Here is a 17151-nt window from a genome sequence, read left to right as displayed (position 1 = left end):
CACAAATTGTGGGACACCATCTGTTTCAACTCTGTAGAGCAGTTTGGTTTTCAACTGTCTTTAGGGAAAAAAAGAATGATTCCAGTTGAATAAATCCTGTCCATTTGGTTGGATATTAAGACATTCTAAGTCAGATGTCTAAGATAGGCACAATTTTACTTCTCCTTAAGCTAGACTGCATCCTATCACTTAACTACCCATGTGCTCTTATTCTGCTTGTTTCTCTTTTAAGATATAATGTGTGTGTGAAAGAGTCTTAGATAGAGATACATATGCCTACTTGAGGTTTGCAGTATGGGAATAACCCATACTTTCCTTTTGGAAAGGAAATATGAGGATTTCAACTACTAGCAATGTGATTCGAATGATGTTTACTGTTATTTTGGAACAGAGTTGAATCCAGAGAGGAAAAAGTAAACCCTTCAGAGGAAGAAAACTTTACTCTTTATCCATCATTAGGAGAAAGTGCAGTTTTGTACTGGAAGCAGCAGGAGTTAATTATGGTTATGAGGATCTGCCACTTTGGGGGGATATTGTAGGATATTGGGGTATTTTTCGACTTTCTTCATAAACTGACAAAGAATCTAACTTAAGGAGTTGTCCTACATGGTTAGAAATTTTTAAATTGGTGTTGGTGAAGAATGACTGAATCATAGGTTTCAACTACTCAGATTTGTAGTAAACACATTTATTTTTGCCTAACTTTCCTATAATCCTAGATATAAATAAATCTCTGGACATGCCAAACTCTGACTTTAGTTGAGAGCAATTGGAAGCTTTCAGTTATAAAATCAGAAAAGCAAATAGACAATGATGGAAGACCAGACCCTGAAAACAACAAACAAAACCTTCCCTTAGTATTCATGTTGTCTGAAATAAAGCAAAACAAACGTCACAGGCATATATGTGTGTGTGTGTGTGTGTGTGCATATTATATATACATAAACTGAATCACTGTGCTGTATACCTGAAACTAACAGAACATTGTAAATCAACTATACTTAAGTAAAAAACAAAATTGTTTTTAATAAAATATACAATGGAGAAAAGACAGTCTCTTCAGTAACTGGTGCTGGGAAAACTGGACAGTTCATGTAAAAGAATGAAATTAGAACATTCTCTAACAAGATACACAAAAATAAACTCAAAATGGATTAAAGACTTAAATGTAAGACCTGAAACCATAAAGAAGAGAACAGTCGGAACGCTCTTTGACATAATTCATAGCAGTATTTTTTTTTTTTTTGGATCTATCTCCTAAAGCAAAGGAAACAAAAGCAGAAATTCACAAATGAGACCTAAATAAACTTAAAAACTTTTTCACAGCAAAGGAAAATAATCCGTAAAATGAAAAGACAACCTACTGAATGGGAGAAAATATTTCCAAATGTTATGACCGATAAGGGGTTAATATCCAAAATATGTGAACACCTCATACAACTCAACATCAAAAAAACAAACAACCTGATTAAAAAATGGACAGAAGACCTGAATAGACATTTTTCCAAATACAGATGGCCAACAGACACAGGAAAAGATGCTCAACATCATTAATCGTCAGAAATGCAAATTCAGACTACAATGAGATATCATCTCACATCTGTCAGAATGGCTATCATCAAGAAGCCATTGGTGCCACTACTGTGGAAAAGAGTATGAAGGTTTCAAAAAACTAAAAATAGAGTTACCATATGACCCAGCAAGTTCACTCCTGGTTATATATCCAAAAAAGTAAAAACACTAATTCAGAAAGATACATGCACCCCAGTGTTCATAGCACTATTTACAATAGTCAAGATGTGGAAGCAACCTAAGTGTCCATCGACAGATGAATGGAGAAAAAAAGATGTGGTATATATGTACAATGGAATGAATACTACTCAGCCATAAAAAAGAATGAAATTTTGCCATTTGCAACAACATGGATGGATTTGGAGGGTATTATGCTTAGTGAAATACGTCAGACAGAGAAAGACAAATACTGTATGGTATCACTTATATGTGAAATCTAAAAAATAAACTAGTGAATATAACAAAGAAACAGACTCACAGGTATAGAGAACAAACTAGTGGTTACCAGTGAGGAGAGGGAATGGGGGGGGCAAGATAGGGGTAGGAGGTTAAGAGGTACAAACTACTATATAAAATAAATAATCTGCAAGGATAATTGTATAGCACAGGGAATATAGCTAATACTTTATAATAATTATAAATGGAATATAACCTTTAAAATTGTGAATCACTGTGTTGTACACCTGAAACTTACATAGTATTATACATTGTATCTCAATAAAAAATAAAAAAGAAATAGGAGTTTTTAAACATTTCCTCAATATTCACATTATTCTAAATATACCTTCTTTTTTCTGCTCATTTATTCAATGAGACATTCTATTTTATGTTTTTAAATAGCTGTCATGGATGCACTGGTAGAAGATGATATCTGCATTCTGAATCATGAAAAAGCCCATAGGAGAGATACAGTGACTCCAGTCTCAATATATTCAGGAGATGAATCTGTTGCTTCACATTTTGCCCTTGTCACTGCATATGAAGACATCAAAAAACGACTTAAGGATTCAGAGAAAGAGAACTCTTTCTTAAAAAAAAGAATAAGAGTTTTGGAAGAAAAGGTAATTTATCTATTTACCTTCATTATGTTTGTGACTTAATAATTCAAAGCATTTGAAGTTTTAAATATTTTTCTGCTCTGTCTTCCATGAATTTACCAAATTTCTAAGGATAACTCACTGCTAATCTCAAAACCCTGGGCATTTTACTTAGCCTACTGTGTTTCACATATCATAGTGCTTGGTGAATATTTGAAGAATAGGATTAACAACATGAAGGAATTAAAGTTCAAATATTTTTCTTACCTCTTTTTTTCAGATTGCCTTACCTTCATAGCTGTATGTATTTTATTCAGGATTTTTAAATGTGTGCAAAAAATTATATGCCAACAAAGGAAATGAAGTGTCAATGGAAGAAGTTCCTGGAACATTGTTCTGATATGTTTAATAACGTTTTCGTCAGCACTGAAATTTTACCAGGACTGACATCTTCTTTACCTCAACATTCTCCTTTGTTCTTGAACACACGTAATAAGAATGCATTTAACTGATGAATTAATGTTTTCTGTTTACACCTTTTAATGCAGAAACTGTTATAGGATACATAAGCAAGGTAGCTGATTCAATTATAAATCATCAGATCTACTTAGCTTATTGGGAAATCTTCCTCACTCATCCATTTATTGAGAAATCTTCCTCACGCATCCACTTATTTTTAAAGTTTAACTAAGTTCATTTTTCTTCAGATCATAGTTGATGATCCTTAGATCTTCATTGTAGTGGTACATTACAGACAGCAGCTTCCACAAAGGGGGAAGGAAATGATCTAGTTATTAAAACTTAAGGATAGGGCTTGGTAGAGTTTCACTCATTTGGAGGAAGTAAGAAAAGAGGACTCAATTGTAAAAGTAATCAATTTCTTTGTATTCGTATGAGTTTTCTTAATGACTATTAAATAAAATTGTGACATACTGGATAGAGTGACAAAAGGTAACATTTTGGAGCTTGTAGTTAGGTTTATTTTAAAAGTCAATAGAAAAATGTGATTTGGTATAAGTAACATTGGAAATATTTCTGTACTTTGTGACCAACAATCCTAATAATTTCTCTTCTGGAATAATATAGGACTTGAACTAACACGTCTGTTCCTTAAAATGTCAAGTACACACTAACTTGATACTTTTCTGATGATGGAAATTAAATACTGTGTGCTGGCTTGGAAAACACATAAGCACTATAAAAGAATGATGTACTGTGTTTAGTATGACGAATTAATACTATAAAGTTACTACAAAGTATAAGATACTGATTAAGTAAAAGCCTGAAAGAAGAGTTTTAAAAATATCTGTTCTGTACTTTTTACTTTCTTAATCAGTAAAGCTTAATTGTGTGGAAGTGAAATGTTCACTTAATTGTAGTCCAGGCTTTATTCCCTGCATTACAGTAATTAAGGTAAGTTGTGGAGCCATAGAAGACTGACTTATTTTCTTACGTAGAATATCCTCTTAAGCTTTGTCTTCTAATTTTATACCATTAGCTTATAGGAGCTCGAAAGGATGAAGAAACAAGTTCTGTGGGACGAGAACAAGTAAATAAGGCCTATCATGCATATCGAGAGGTTTGCATTGACAGAGATAATTTGAAGAGCAAATTGGATAAAATGGTAAGTTGGTTTGAAAAGGATGGTATCTGTATATTGCAAATGAGTTTTCTCCTTCAAGAGGTTAAAATTAGAAATGAGAGATATTTACACTTATTAGATAAAAAATTTGCATGCTCAAGGCAAAAATAGAAAATTTTGATAGGAATATTTGTAAGTTATTTCTATACAAAATAAGTACTCAATATGTAATGATGTTTAGGTCTCTTTTTTTTTTTTTTTTTCTGATGTTTAGGTCGTAAGTACATCTAACACCACTAACTTCTTTTGAAAAATCATGACTTAGTAGAGTTTATCATTGTTTTTTTAAAAAAGCCAGTGAATAATATGTCCTAAGTTAGAAAAAGAGATTAGTGAAAAACTGAGTTCATTTCCCACCTTGCTTTTCAAAGGCTAGAATCAGTTTTTTCAACATCTACCTGAAAATTAATATATAATACCAACCTATAGATTTTATTGAATGTAATTTGGCATTTTCCCTACTTAACTAGAATAAAGACAACTCTGAATCTTTGAAAGTATTGAATGAACAGCTACAATCTAAAGAAGTAGAACTCCTCCAGCTGAGGACAGAGGTGGAAACTCAGCAGGGTAGGCCACTTAAACTTGTTATAATTATTCTAACGCAATTAATACATTTTTCCATTCCTGTGTTATATCCATGATCAGTTTTCTATATCTGTATCCTAAGGACTTATTTTTTAATTTTTAGGCTTATATTAATTGCTCTGCTTTTACAAAATATCAACTCCTTTTAACTTTTCCTTGGATATAAATTGTACTTTTCCTAGAGAAAATTTGATGGTTTTTATTCAGGGCTAGTTTGCAGTGAAGTAGATGAAGAAAGGAGTAGAACCCCATCCTCTCCAAAGCCTCTTGCCCACTGTTAGGTTAGATGCCCTGTCATTGAGTAGTTACAGTTGCTTCCCCCCCCACCCCTCCACCCCCGCCAATTTCTAAAGGTTGTTACAATGTGCAGATGAGATGCTATGTTGAAAAGTTAAGAGTGGGGGATGTGGGTATTAGCCTGCTCCCATGCACATTCACTCTGATGAGACAAGCTGATGAGTAGGCCTCTGAGAGACCTTTTGATGGGAGGTTGAGGTGAGATCTCTCATGGCAGCTGATTGCGGCTTTTTCTCTATACAGAGCCTAAGGAGCCAAGTCAAGGGTTAGTCCGTATCCAGTGGTATTGAGTTTGTACAGTGGAATGTTTATGAATAAAATTGTTTGGAAGTTATCTTCTAGGCCTGATGGTCAAACTTTATACTTTCTAAAGGGACTAGATGGAGTGATGAGCTGAGTGAGCATCAGTTGACTCACTTCATTTAATTCTTATCACTCTTAACCTTGATGTATATAGCTTATTCATCCATCTATAATTTCAGCATATGCTTGATACGTGTTGTATATTTTAGAGTTTCAGGCTGACAAATTTGCTCTTTACCCTAAACCAAAAATCAGGGATAGGGGTGATTAATACATTCTAAAATAAGATTGCTAGATTTCTTATTAGCATAGATACTTGAAAGTAATTACTGTTTTTCAGAAACTTAGTAATTGTTCATGTTTTATATTGGTTTTTCTTTTAACCTGCATTTTATTAGCATAATCTTTTTCGAATTGCAACCAATGTAGAAGTCAGAAATAACAATTTTAATGTCCATCCTTTTTGTAGTGATAAGAAATTTAAATCCACCTTCATCCAACTGGGAGGTGGAAAAGTTGAGCTGTGACCTGAAGATCCATGGTTTGGAACAAGAACTGGAACTGATGAGGAAAGAATGTAGAGATCTCAAAATAGAGCTACAAAAAGCCAAACAAATGGTATTACAGAATTATTAAATTGAGAAATTCAGCATGCTGTGTGCATCATATGTAGGATTTATAACTAAGTATTAAATCATAGAGTTGACATAAATTATAACTACTTAGAGAGTTACATTATCTGAAAATTAACCTTTATCTTCCCCTTTAATCATTTTTGCTAAAATATGATAACTGTATACTTTTAGCATAATCCCAGAACTATATGATTTTGTTGTTTAAAAGCTAATTTTTAAAAACCTTATTAGTTTATTAATTTATTAAAGCTGTTCTTTCAGACTTCCTTTCCTTCAATTTCCTTAAGTCATTTTTTTCTCTGTAAAGTTTAAAGAGAACTTAGGTTTTAAGTTTCCCACTTCATTTAATGTAATAATTTGATTAATTTAGACATGACAGGAGACTTGATTTTTAGAATTATTAAAACAAAACTTTACAGCATCCACTAATTCTCAGAAGTCTAATACTTTTGGAGCAACTTTAATTTTCAGCAAATAGCTGAGAATGCAAGAATTGGGGTTGGTGGAGCGGGGGGTGGGGGTGCGGAGCAAAACAAAAACCCTGCTGAGCTGCTAAAGTATGGTTAGCCTGAAGTCATCCACTGAAACACAAGTTGCCTCTCAGGTCCTCACTCAGAGTCTGTCTACTAATACAGTGATCCCTGGACAATGGGGTTGTGACCCGTGGAGGTCTGCTTATACAAGGATTGTTTTCAGTAAGTATACAGTCGGTCTTTAGTATCTGTGGGTTCCACATCTGTGGATCGAGGCCACCACAGGTTGTAGACTACGCTATCCATTGTTGGTTGAATTCATGGATGCTGACCTGAGGATACAGAGGGCCAACTGTGGGACTTGAACATACGCAGATTTTGGTACCCACTGCGGATCCTAGAACCAGTGTCCCATGGATAGGATACCGAGGGACAACTTTACATTGTGTTCAGAAGAGCTTGGATAAATGTTTTCAATGTCATGACAATGCTGAGAATAAAAAGAAGGAATGATAGAGAAGCAGAGCAGTGTGGGAGCAATGATCCAAACACAAAGTTTAAAATAGTTATTACAAGAAATTGAAAAGTTTAATAGTCTGGAGTTCAGTAGCCATTATATACATTCTATATACTATGTATTTCAAACTAAGGTAGCCACTTAAATAATTATTTCTCAGGTCAACATTTTGCCCATCAGAGTATCCAGCACTACTAAGGAGCTATGTCCCCACCCTAGGTTCTTCTGAGCAGCCACCACCTGAAAGAGGAGCTCCGCCCACGCTTCCTGACTGCCAGCCAGCACTCTGCCCTGAGTCCCAAGTGTCCTTAGATGAGCCGACAGGTCTCTCGTCTGTAATGTGGTCTTTACTGAAGGTGACCACTGGTTAAGAATGAGACAGGCATTAAGAATAATATAGCATCCTGCCTTGGTCTTTACCCAATGAACTCCTCTGAACTGGACAGTGAGAACTTGATTTGGAGCCCCCAGGCCTGATAAAGGGGAAACACCCACTATAAAAATTACTATCAACTCCCATTAGAGCCAATAAAACCTGTTTTTCCTACTTGACATCTGAAGTTGATTTTCCTAGCTTTGCACCTGTGATCACATGCACAATTCCTTCAGCAGCTTCCAGCATCCTGTCCTGCAAGCCCAGTTGCCGTAGTAGCCCTTAGGAGGCTTCTTTTAAAAAGATGTGCTTGCAGGAAAAGATCTGCATCTTGAAGCTCTGAATTACAATTGTCAGTATATACTTTCTACTTGAAATGATTTGATAGCTTTTATAAATAATGGGTATCTCCTTATAGAGTAGGAAGCAGAACCATGGAATCATAAAAACTTGGTTCATGATTGTGTTGCTTATTAATTGTGACATTAGCAAACTCATTTAACTGAACTTTTTTTCTATAAACTTGACATTAAATATCTAAGCAGCATGGTGCCTAGTACATAGGGTATTCAATAAGTGAATGTGTTTCAAAAAATTTAATTAGGGTAATCGAGAAAAGCAGCGCTTTAGGGGTGTATATGTGTATATGTGTTAATACAGTTCAGTTCTTATTATTTGTTTTCCACTAGGTGGTGCTAGAGGATAAATTTGCTTTTAGTTTAATTCATCTTTCACAAATCACAGAAACAGACTTGAAGGTAGAAGAAACTTTAGAAATCACTTGTTTTATTGCTGATGAAATTGAATCTGAGAGACTAAGAAACTTTAAGAGTTGAAGGTGAGGTAAGGGAGGAATTTTTTTTTGAAAAGGGGATTTAAGACACGGTCCCTTCTTCATAGGAATTTATTTGGCTGGGGGAGGGGAGATTTAAAGTCAAAAATGCTCACAACTAATATAAAGATATGAACCAGGGAAAGATGGAGTGGAAATTTATCAGTTTAAATCTTGGTATTGTGGAATGTGTACGTTTCAGTCTGGTTTCAAAGGTATTACTGGTCAGAGTCCTCTTGGATATGGGAGTCAAAGAGCAAGCTATGGAGAGAAAATTTATGTTCACAATAATCTTATATCTACTGTAGCCATACTTACAAATATTTTTAAGATGGTATTTTCTGTGAAACATATTTTATAACACCTTCTGAAGTGTGAAATAGCATCCTACATGGACAGAATAGTGGGGCTTTGGGGGCTTTGCTTTTTTTTTTTAAAGTACTTTGTGAACTCAGTTGATTCAGTGTTTGGTATTAATGAGGTCAAGGTTCCAGGGTCAGTTCCACTATGGGCCTTTTTTACTTTCTGTATCCTCCAGTTTTCCAGCCACTTATATTCAGAACAGCGGCTCCTTTGAGAAAAACAGACACTAGGACCGAAGCGTAGGAAACACTGGCTCAGTAAATGGAGTTGGTGTAGATGCCTAAGGTAGCCAATAACAGCCTCTTTAGAGATGCACAGTGTGCTGTGTGTACTAAAGGTTCTGAGCAGTCCTGAAGTACAGGAACCTATTTAACTTGAACAGTGTTTCCCAGGATTTTGTAGCTATGGGCCCATTTATGTGAAACTCCAACATCAGATGGCACAAGTTGGGAAACAGATCCATTACTGCCTTTAGAACATGGCAAACTGATGACTGGCCAGGGATAGGGTCTTTGAGTATTAGAGACAATTCCTTTGTGCTTTTTGCTAATTTGTGTTAGATTTTCTGAATTGTTAGGTGGTAGCTGGAGAAATACTTCACCAAGCAAAACTGTTAGGTGTTTTGTTTTGTTTACTATCATTGGCTTTAAAAACAAGGAAGGTTTCCATTGTGCATATATGTATAAGTATACACTAATTAAAATGTATATTTTTAATTAATTATACAGAGAAACGATAAGTGACTTGATCTGATTCCTTCATTTCCTGTGAGGAACAGGAAAGGAAAATGTCCAAGGTTATGTGCTTTGTTAGTGGTCAGACTTCCTCTGACTTGTGGGCCAGTTCTGTTTCCCCTCTCCACAGGGCTCCCTGAGATGCAACTAAATCATTTACAGTATTTAGTTGATATTTTCTGAACAATCAGATCCAAAGACACTTTAACTTCTGTAGTACATTTTGATATTTTACACTCCCAAACTCAGAGGACTCATGAAGTCCTTTTGTGTCTTTTTAGTGTTCCACTTTAAAAAATATCATTTAGATTATATAAATAAGAAATGGTAAAGTTAAATTTTGTTCTCTTAGTTTATACTGGCCATTTCTGCTAATAGAATTAGTGCCTGTGATAGTCATTTTAATTTATTATAGACCCTGAATTGAATGTATTGCAAACAAGTGTGTTACAGAGTTATCTTAAATGTATTAAGTCCACTTTTAAATATCTTTTATAGGTTCTTTTTGTCATCTATAACCTAAACTACTAAAACTTGGAAGTATATAAGGACTTTATGAAGTCCTTTCCCTGTCATTTTCTTGTGGAAAGAGGAAATTTGTTAATCTTTTTAAACAATAACCTGTTAAATTTTGGTACTTCTTTGTAATAATACCAAAAAACTTCCATTTTCTGGTGGAATTCACTCAGCTATACCTGAAGAAACAGTAATTTGGTAAATTTGTTACCCTTTTTTGAATATAGATTTCAGATTGGTATCATCAGAAATACATTTTGTAAGACTCCAAGGTCTTTTATGTGAGAGCAAGTGTATTTTTTAAAGAAAATTAAAGCATTAATGACTTTAAATAATTGGAAGTGATTTAGAAATATCTGGTATAGATTTGGAGTTATTTCATTAAAATTGAATATAAGATACTAGTTTTATGCTGTACAGTTATAGATGTATTCTGTAAAAGCTGAAGCATGTGTAGGGTAATAAAGTTTTGAGAATAAATAGAAGGTAACAATTACAACTTTTAAACTGTTTTTTAAACAATGACAGTATCCATCTCAGGAAGACAATCTGAAGAGCAGAGATCTCCAAAGACTAAGCATTTCAAGGTATGAACATCCTTCAACATTGAATAATAATGCATTATATAACAATAATAATTGTTCTGTAGGCCACTTTGTATAGGTACTTAGATTTCTGTTATGATTTAACCTTAAAAACAGATTGACACTATTTGGGTACTGCATGTAATTTCTGATCACAATGTATTTATAAAAAATATTTAACTGTTCCTTAACAACAGGCTTGAACTTGAGCGGTAGAAAGGTGCATATTGTGATGCCTTAGATAAAACTTTTGAACATTCAATAATATTTTAGATAGGATTTTAGGGAGCTAGTTGTGCAGAAGTATTCTGTAATCCTGATTTTTACATGAAGAATTACGCATTTCCATACACAGCAATATCACTTTGTCTTAAGGGCAAACTTGGACAGCCTTAGTCTTTGATATGACATGAATTTTAAGAGAACTGTCCTCTTGGGGTAAGAATAAAAGTAGCTATCAGAGTTCATGTATGTTACTTCGACCCTTTTTTTCCTCAAATATATGTATCATTTTTATTTAAGTAACATAAGTGCATTGTTTTATCTGATAATTTTGTTCTGCTATGTTAGCATCCCCTCTCTCCATGGATACTTCCACCCAATGAAACATACTCATTTGACTTCATTGTTTGCTCGTTTGGCTTCCAAAATTTACTGAATTATCTCATACCTATTCCTCCTATCAAAAATCTAATGGAGAGAAACGCTCAGTTGGGGAAAACAGTATGAGGAAACACAGCGCAGCCCCTCTTCCAGATCCAGGGGCAGCCCCTCTTCCTGTGTGAAGGGCCAGCAGTAAGTATTATAGGCGTCATGGGCCAGAGTCTCTATTGCAGCTACTCAGCCCTGCCATTCAAACAGTAGCTCACTTATGCCTTCAACTTTCATCTAAATATACAGCAAGGAAGTTTTTCCTTTCTTTAAAACATGTGTCTAGTATAGCGTCCATGTGAATTATTTTTCCAAGGTGTCTTCTATGTCAGTTACCTTCTTTCTTCCTGTCAGCCTAGGTTTCCCCTTATTAATTTTGTTGTATTTGTCATTTTTACAAGCCTTCTTAAACCATTTTTGGAAAGAAGCATGTTAGAATCAGTAGGTCAAATAAAAGGGCTTATATAAATAGTTTATTAGAAGTACATGGTATAGAACAGGGCTTCTGCTTCCATTCATGGGCAGTGTTACATAATTTGGATCACTTTTTTTGAGAGTAACTTGAAAAGTTGTCCGCCACCCACCAAAAAGATGTGTGTTTGAAGGCATCATATAACTAAAAAGATAGTGAAGGATCTCTAGGCCAGGATTTGGAGGAGGAGGAAGGCCCCAAGAGATGAGTCTGGTTTCTGAGGCTGAGAACTATGTAATTGTGGCTTCGAAGTACAGTTTTTTTTTTTTTGTTTGTTTTTTAAAATATTTTTCATTGTTTATCTGAAATGCAAATTGAAGTGGGCATCCTGTATCTTTTTAAATTTATTTATTTATTTATTTATTTATTTATGGCTGTGTTGGGTCTTTGTTTCTGTGTGAGGGCTTTTTCTCTAGTTGTGGCAAGTGAGGGCCACTCTTCATCGCGGTGCGCGGGCCTCTCATTATCGCGGCCTCTCTTGTTGCGGAGCACAGGCTCCAGACGCGCAGGCTCAGTAGTTGTGGCGCACGGGCTTTGTTGCTCCGTGGCATGTGGGATCCTCCCAGACCAGGGCTCGAACCCGTGTCCCCTGCATTAGCAGGCAGATTCTCAACCACTGCGCCACCAGGGAAGCCCCGAAGTACAGTTTTGAATTCTCTAAAGCTCAGTATCAATTCAGGGTATCAACTGAGAGAAACAGATTTTAGAATGAAGTTCAGTCTAAGAGTTTCTGTATGTTAAAGAACTGTGTAATTAAAGCGGGTCCTAATGGCTCCTCAGTGCTCAAGTACATTTCTGTGTTTGCAAACCCATAGCAGTGTGGATTGCAGAACTGATTAGCTCTCCCTCTTCTGGTTAGCAACTAGAAAACTAATAACCAAACTTGTAGCTAACCCTTGGTAAACTTTATATCATGCATTTTTATGTTAGCCTCATTCCTGACTGCATTTTATTTTGTTTTTCCTTTACCTTATCATTTATACCTATTTACAGTTTATAGTCCTATGTTTTATTAGTCTTTAAGTTACATCATCCACTTCTAAATAGAACAATTCAGATGATAAATTAAGTTTACTGTATTAGGAGAAAAGTACATAGGAATGTTTCCATAAAACCATTAACTAAAAGTTTAGGTATTTTTAATGATTATTTTCCAGTTATTTGGAAAACTCCCCTGTTTGGATCACCTCCTTTTTTGCATTTCCTCCATCATATTGCCAGGGGAACGAGATGGTACCATATTGTTTCCTGAGTGAATATTTTAATTACTGGAGGCCTTTTATATGTTCCTCATTGTAAACAATATCATTTAACAATAACAGCCCTGCCTATCAGAAACTTGGCCAGTGTCCTGCCAGTGTACTAGTTGGTGTTACCTTTAGGTTGTTGCCTTCAGTTCTTAAGCCAGATCTAGGTATGGGGTAACTTCTTCAGATGCAAATTCTTGGTTTAGAAAATAGGGATTAGGTTAGTGTTTTTCACACTGTGCTGTGTTGCCTTAGTTGATCATGAAATTTTGTGAGTTAAGACAAGCATTTTAAAAATAAATAAAACAGAATAGAACATAACAGAATATGGGTTGCAGTGTAAAATGATTGCCTGCTGTGCCTTACAATTAAAAATACTTGAAAGATGCTTGTTTGAAGAAATCACAGTTGTCAAGGTATACCATACTTTCATTTTAATTCCTCTGGGGAATGTAGTAGTTCAATAAATTTTCAAAAGCTAAAGAAAAATAGGGCTGAAGTAAAAAAAAAATTCAAGTAGATTTTTCTTATACAAAGGAACATTCATTTCAGTATTAAAGAGTTGAACGTACAGTGTCAATTAAGAAAACTGAGCTTTTACACAGTTTTTACCATGTAAGCTGGACATGTGCCCCCTTCTTGAGATGTGGATAAGCAGGTTTCGTTACGTTTAAAATTTAGAGGTGTGGAATTTTATACTGGGACGAAGAAGGTTGTGTTGGAAGTCAGTGGTTGGTAAATATGTGATGAAGCTGAAGGTTATGATGATTTGAAAAACGTTACCCACAAAGGGCAGCAGTCAGTCACAGGACTGGATAGCTAAAAGGCAGCTTTGAACAGCAGCTTGTTAGAGTCAGGAAGTTCTCCTGCACCTGCTTCCTTGTGTGTGAAGTGAGCTCCCAGGTTGCCGCGTTTGTGTGAGAACGGGGTGAGGTGCCTGTCTAGCACATAGTACATGCTCAACCACCGTTATCTTATTGTCTCATCTGTCTTACTTCTTAGGGTTCTCATTTGGGGTGCTTTGGTGCTGCATCTCAGTGTTCAAGTAGCTTTTTGAGTTCTTTGTACACAACTATATATATCATTAGGATTTTGCTTGTATGGTATTTAAAGCAAAACTTAACTAATTTATATTCCCAGCTGGTGGGAGGTAGAAGGGGAACAGTTTATAGTCTCAAAAATACCTGGATAAGTAAAGGTTAGCTGGAGCTCTGCTGAAGATCTGTGGATGACAACTGTCCAGTCTTACTTTAGCAGTGATTTAAACATTTTGTTCAAGTAGAATTTTAAAAATTTTAACACACTTTGAAGACTATAGCACTTTAATATAAATGGTAAAGTGTAAAGTAACTGCCATTACTTTGTTATCCACAAGAGGGAGAGCTCATACTTAGTAATAATTTTCGTTTTTTATATCTGTAGTTTTCAATTCAGGTGACATTAAGGGCAAAAGGAAAAGATTAGACATATGTTAAACTAGGTGACCTAGTTTTTTTTTGGTGTCACCTAATTTATAAGCAGTCTTCATTAAATTGAATTGGAAAATGTGTATTAGTGCTGCATTAACACCTCTATTATAATTTTCTCTTATTTTATATGGGTAGCTATTTTGAATGATGAAATGTTTGATATTCCAGTATCCAAACACTGTCTTGAATACTGTATTTGCTTTTCTCCAAGTCAGGTACTGATTTACCATCTCAAGCCACTGTTTTTAATCTGTATGATTCATATCATGACCGTCTGCATGAATTAGCACATGTACAGTGTTTACACTTAGCTGCTACGTAATGTGAGTAACTCTTTTTGGGAAGCATGCTGAATGCCCAGAATTGCACCAAGGAATCACTGACTCTTCACACATCAGACAGTTCCTATGTGATGCACTCATTGTAGCACACGGCTCAGATGTTGACTGCCGAAGCAGAGGTGGTTAACTAATTTTTGTGAAGTAATTATTTCACACCTATCAAAAACTTGCAAAAATCCCTGTGTTTTTTAATAGACTACTGGTTAACAAATGACGTTACAACAGATTAAAACAAGTAGATTTTTCTCAAAAGCAGTATAAAGTTTATTCTCCTGCTCCTATTGAAAGAATTATAGTCTGAGTGGAATGGGAATATTTTGACAAAAAAGGAATGTCATAATTCAAAATAACTGTTTTTGAATATATCTGTTGTTTCCATAATTAGAATATTAGATTTAGATACGAAGAGTGTTATCCTTGTAGTTTGTTTAAAGGTTTTTGTTTATAGCTAGACAAAAATTGAAGCATGACGTGACATGTTTGTTTAATTTGATTTCATTATTACTAAAATTACACTAATATCTTTAAGAGGTAGTAGGGGTTGTTTGAACACTATGAGATCAGTTGTTCTTACGTATGTGTTGAAGATTTTGATTTATTTAGTTGGCAACTAAGAACCTAAAAAAAAAAAATCATGAATATGCAAATACGAATGCTTAATGGAAGACGAAACTCAATAAAATTAGGTTTAAAATAACTGATTTATAACTTCTCAGATAATTGAGGTAAAATACTTTTAATTATGAGAGGTATTTGTGAAGTTTTTATTTCTGTTTCATATAATTCTCTCTCCAGCTCCTTTTCCCTTACCAGGAAATCAGCTGGCTCTTCATGTCTTGTGCTGTCATGTCACATTGGTTTAGAACCAACAATATGAGACAGCCCAGTCAAACATGAAAGACTGGAATGCATGAAACCTAAATTTTATTTTAACATGGGCTTTGGTGTACATTCAGAATTGATAACAGCATTTCAATTCACAACATCAGAACAATCAAAAGATAAATACAAATTTAAAATCCATCCATGAATGAATGTCACTTTATTCTTGATCAGATTTGCAAGTGAAGACCATATTCCTTACTAGTAAATATATTAACGCCACTGCACATGGTAGGCTATCATAAAATCTCAGTTCTGAGAAGAGAACTATTAAACTCGTTGGTTAGAACACTTTTTATAATACCCTTCTGTTTAATATAGTTCAGTTAATTGATTAAAATTAGGTCAATGTTATTGTGAATAAGATTTTTTCACTTGTTATAATGCTCTATTTAAATATTTTAATTATTTAATGAGGAAGTTTTATTTAATTTGTATTATTTCACAACAATTTGAGCAGAAATGCAGATAAGCTCATTTCTATTTTAAAGTTATCCCCTTCTCTCCACAGAGAATAATAACCATTAACTTTTTTTTTTTTTTTTAAAAACCCTGTATTTCAGTGATAATATGCAAAGTGCATACTGGGAACTGAAGAGAGAAATGTCTAATTTACATCTGGTGACTCAAGTACAAGCTGAACTGCTAAGAAAGCTGAAAACCCCAACTGCAATCAAGAAAGGCAAGTCAGGGTTTGCCGGAAACCACTGATTCCAGACAAACTGCTCAAAGAGCAACTCGCTATCGTATCTTACCGAAATCTCATCAAATGAGTTTGATAAGCCAAAGTATATGTAGTCTATTCACAGCCACCCATTCTCTGCTCTGGCTTCAGCCTCATACTGGTCAACTTCACACATAAAGGTGTTGCTGATGTGTGTTTCTTCAGTACTGTATTCTTTTCCCCTTGTGGCTTTTTTCTCAGCCAAGTGTTGCTTATGTGTTCAAGGCTGAGGTGTTAAGTTTGCTCTAGTTGACCTTTTACCACAACTACTTCATATATTTAAAAAAAAAAAAAAAAAAAAGACACCAAGACACCAAAAGCTACTTTCATTCCAGTGCTACAGAATACACCAAAGACGTAGCTCTTTAAATTGTTTTTAAAGAGAGAACTCTGATTCATTATTTGGTTATTTTCATTTTTTGTAAACTTAATTTTTCTTTCCTTAAAGGATAGATTGTTTTGAATAGAGACTAGATGCTATTCACTTAGCCCTTTCAACCAAACAAAAATTTTCATTGCTTTGCTTTTCATATTTAACTGCTTGGCTGATTAAACCTTTTCTTGAGTTTTGTGTTAACTAGTAGTGGCTACTTTGCCAAAGCTGTTTCTATACCTCGGAAAAAAATCAGTGCATTTGTACCTTTTATTACGTAATGGTTGTATTCCTGTAAAGTTGTGTAATGTAAATTTGAATGCCGTAAACTTCATTTTTAAAGGACTGAGATGTGACTTATTTTTTTAAAAATCATTCATTTAAAATTGTCATTTGCACCTCAAATTGTCCCTAAAGAGGGCACAAGAGATTTTATAAATAGTTCTCAGGAAGGTTTCCTGTGGGGCGGGGGACATTGCACGTTGGGACAGAAAGCTAAATTCAGAATTGCCTTTCCGTTTCTAGG

At 34.8% G+C, this 17151-nt stretch overlaps 1 protein-coding gene across 1 annotated transcript in view; it reads left to right on the top strand.

Moving 5' to 3' along the window:
* The window catches only part of AZI2 (5-azacytidine induced 2), a 39507-nt gene that overhangs the window by 20187 nt on the left and 2169 nt on the right, over positions 1 to 17151 (top strand). The window contains exons 2-7 of the mRNA XM_082415135.1: positions 2413 to 2633; positions 4108 to 4233; positions 4722 to 4821; positions 5909 to 6057; positions 10411 to 10469; positions 16092 to 16210. Coding sequence (XP_082271261.1) covers positions 2418 to 2633; positions 4108 to 4233; positions 4722 to 4821; positions 5909 to 6057; positions 10411 to 10469; positions 16092 to 16210 — 769 coding nt within the window. The 5' untranslated portion in view covers positions 2413 to 2417. The remainder of the gene's footprint in view (positions 1 to 2412; positions 2634 to 4107; positions 4234 to 4721; positions 4822 to 5908; positions 6058 to 10410; positions 10470 to 16091; positions 16211 to 17151) is intronic.

The sequence above is a fragment of the Balaenoptera physalus genome, assembly GCF_965194825.1.
Source record: "Balaenoptera physalus genome assembly, chromosome: 11".
Lineage (NCBI taxonomy): Eukaryota > Metazoa > Chordata > Mammalia > Artiodactyla > Balaenopteridae > Balaenoptera > Balaenoptera physalus.
The sequence above is the reverse complement of the archived record's forward strand: the minus strand, read 5'-3'. Positions and strand labels throughout refer to the sequence as shown.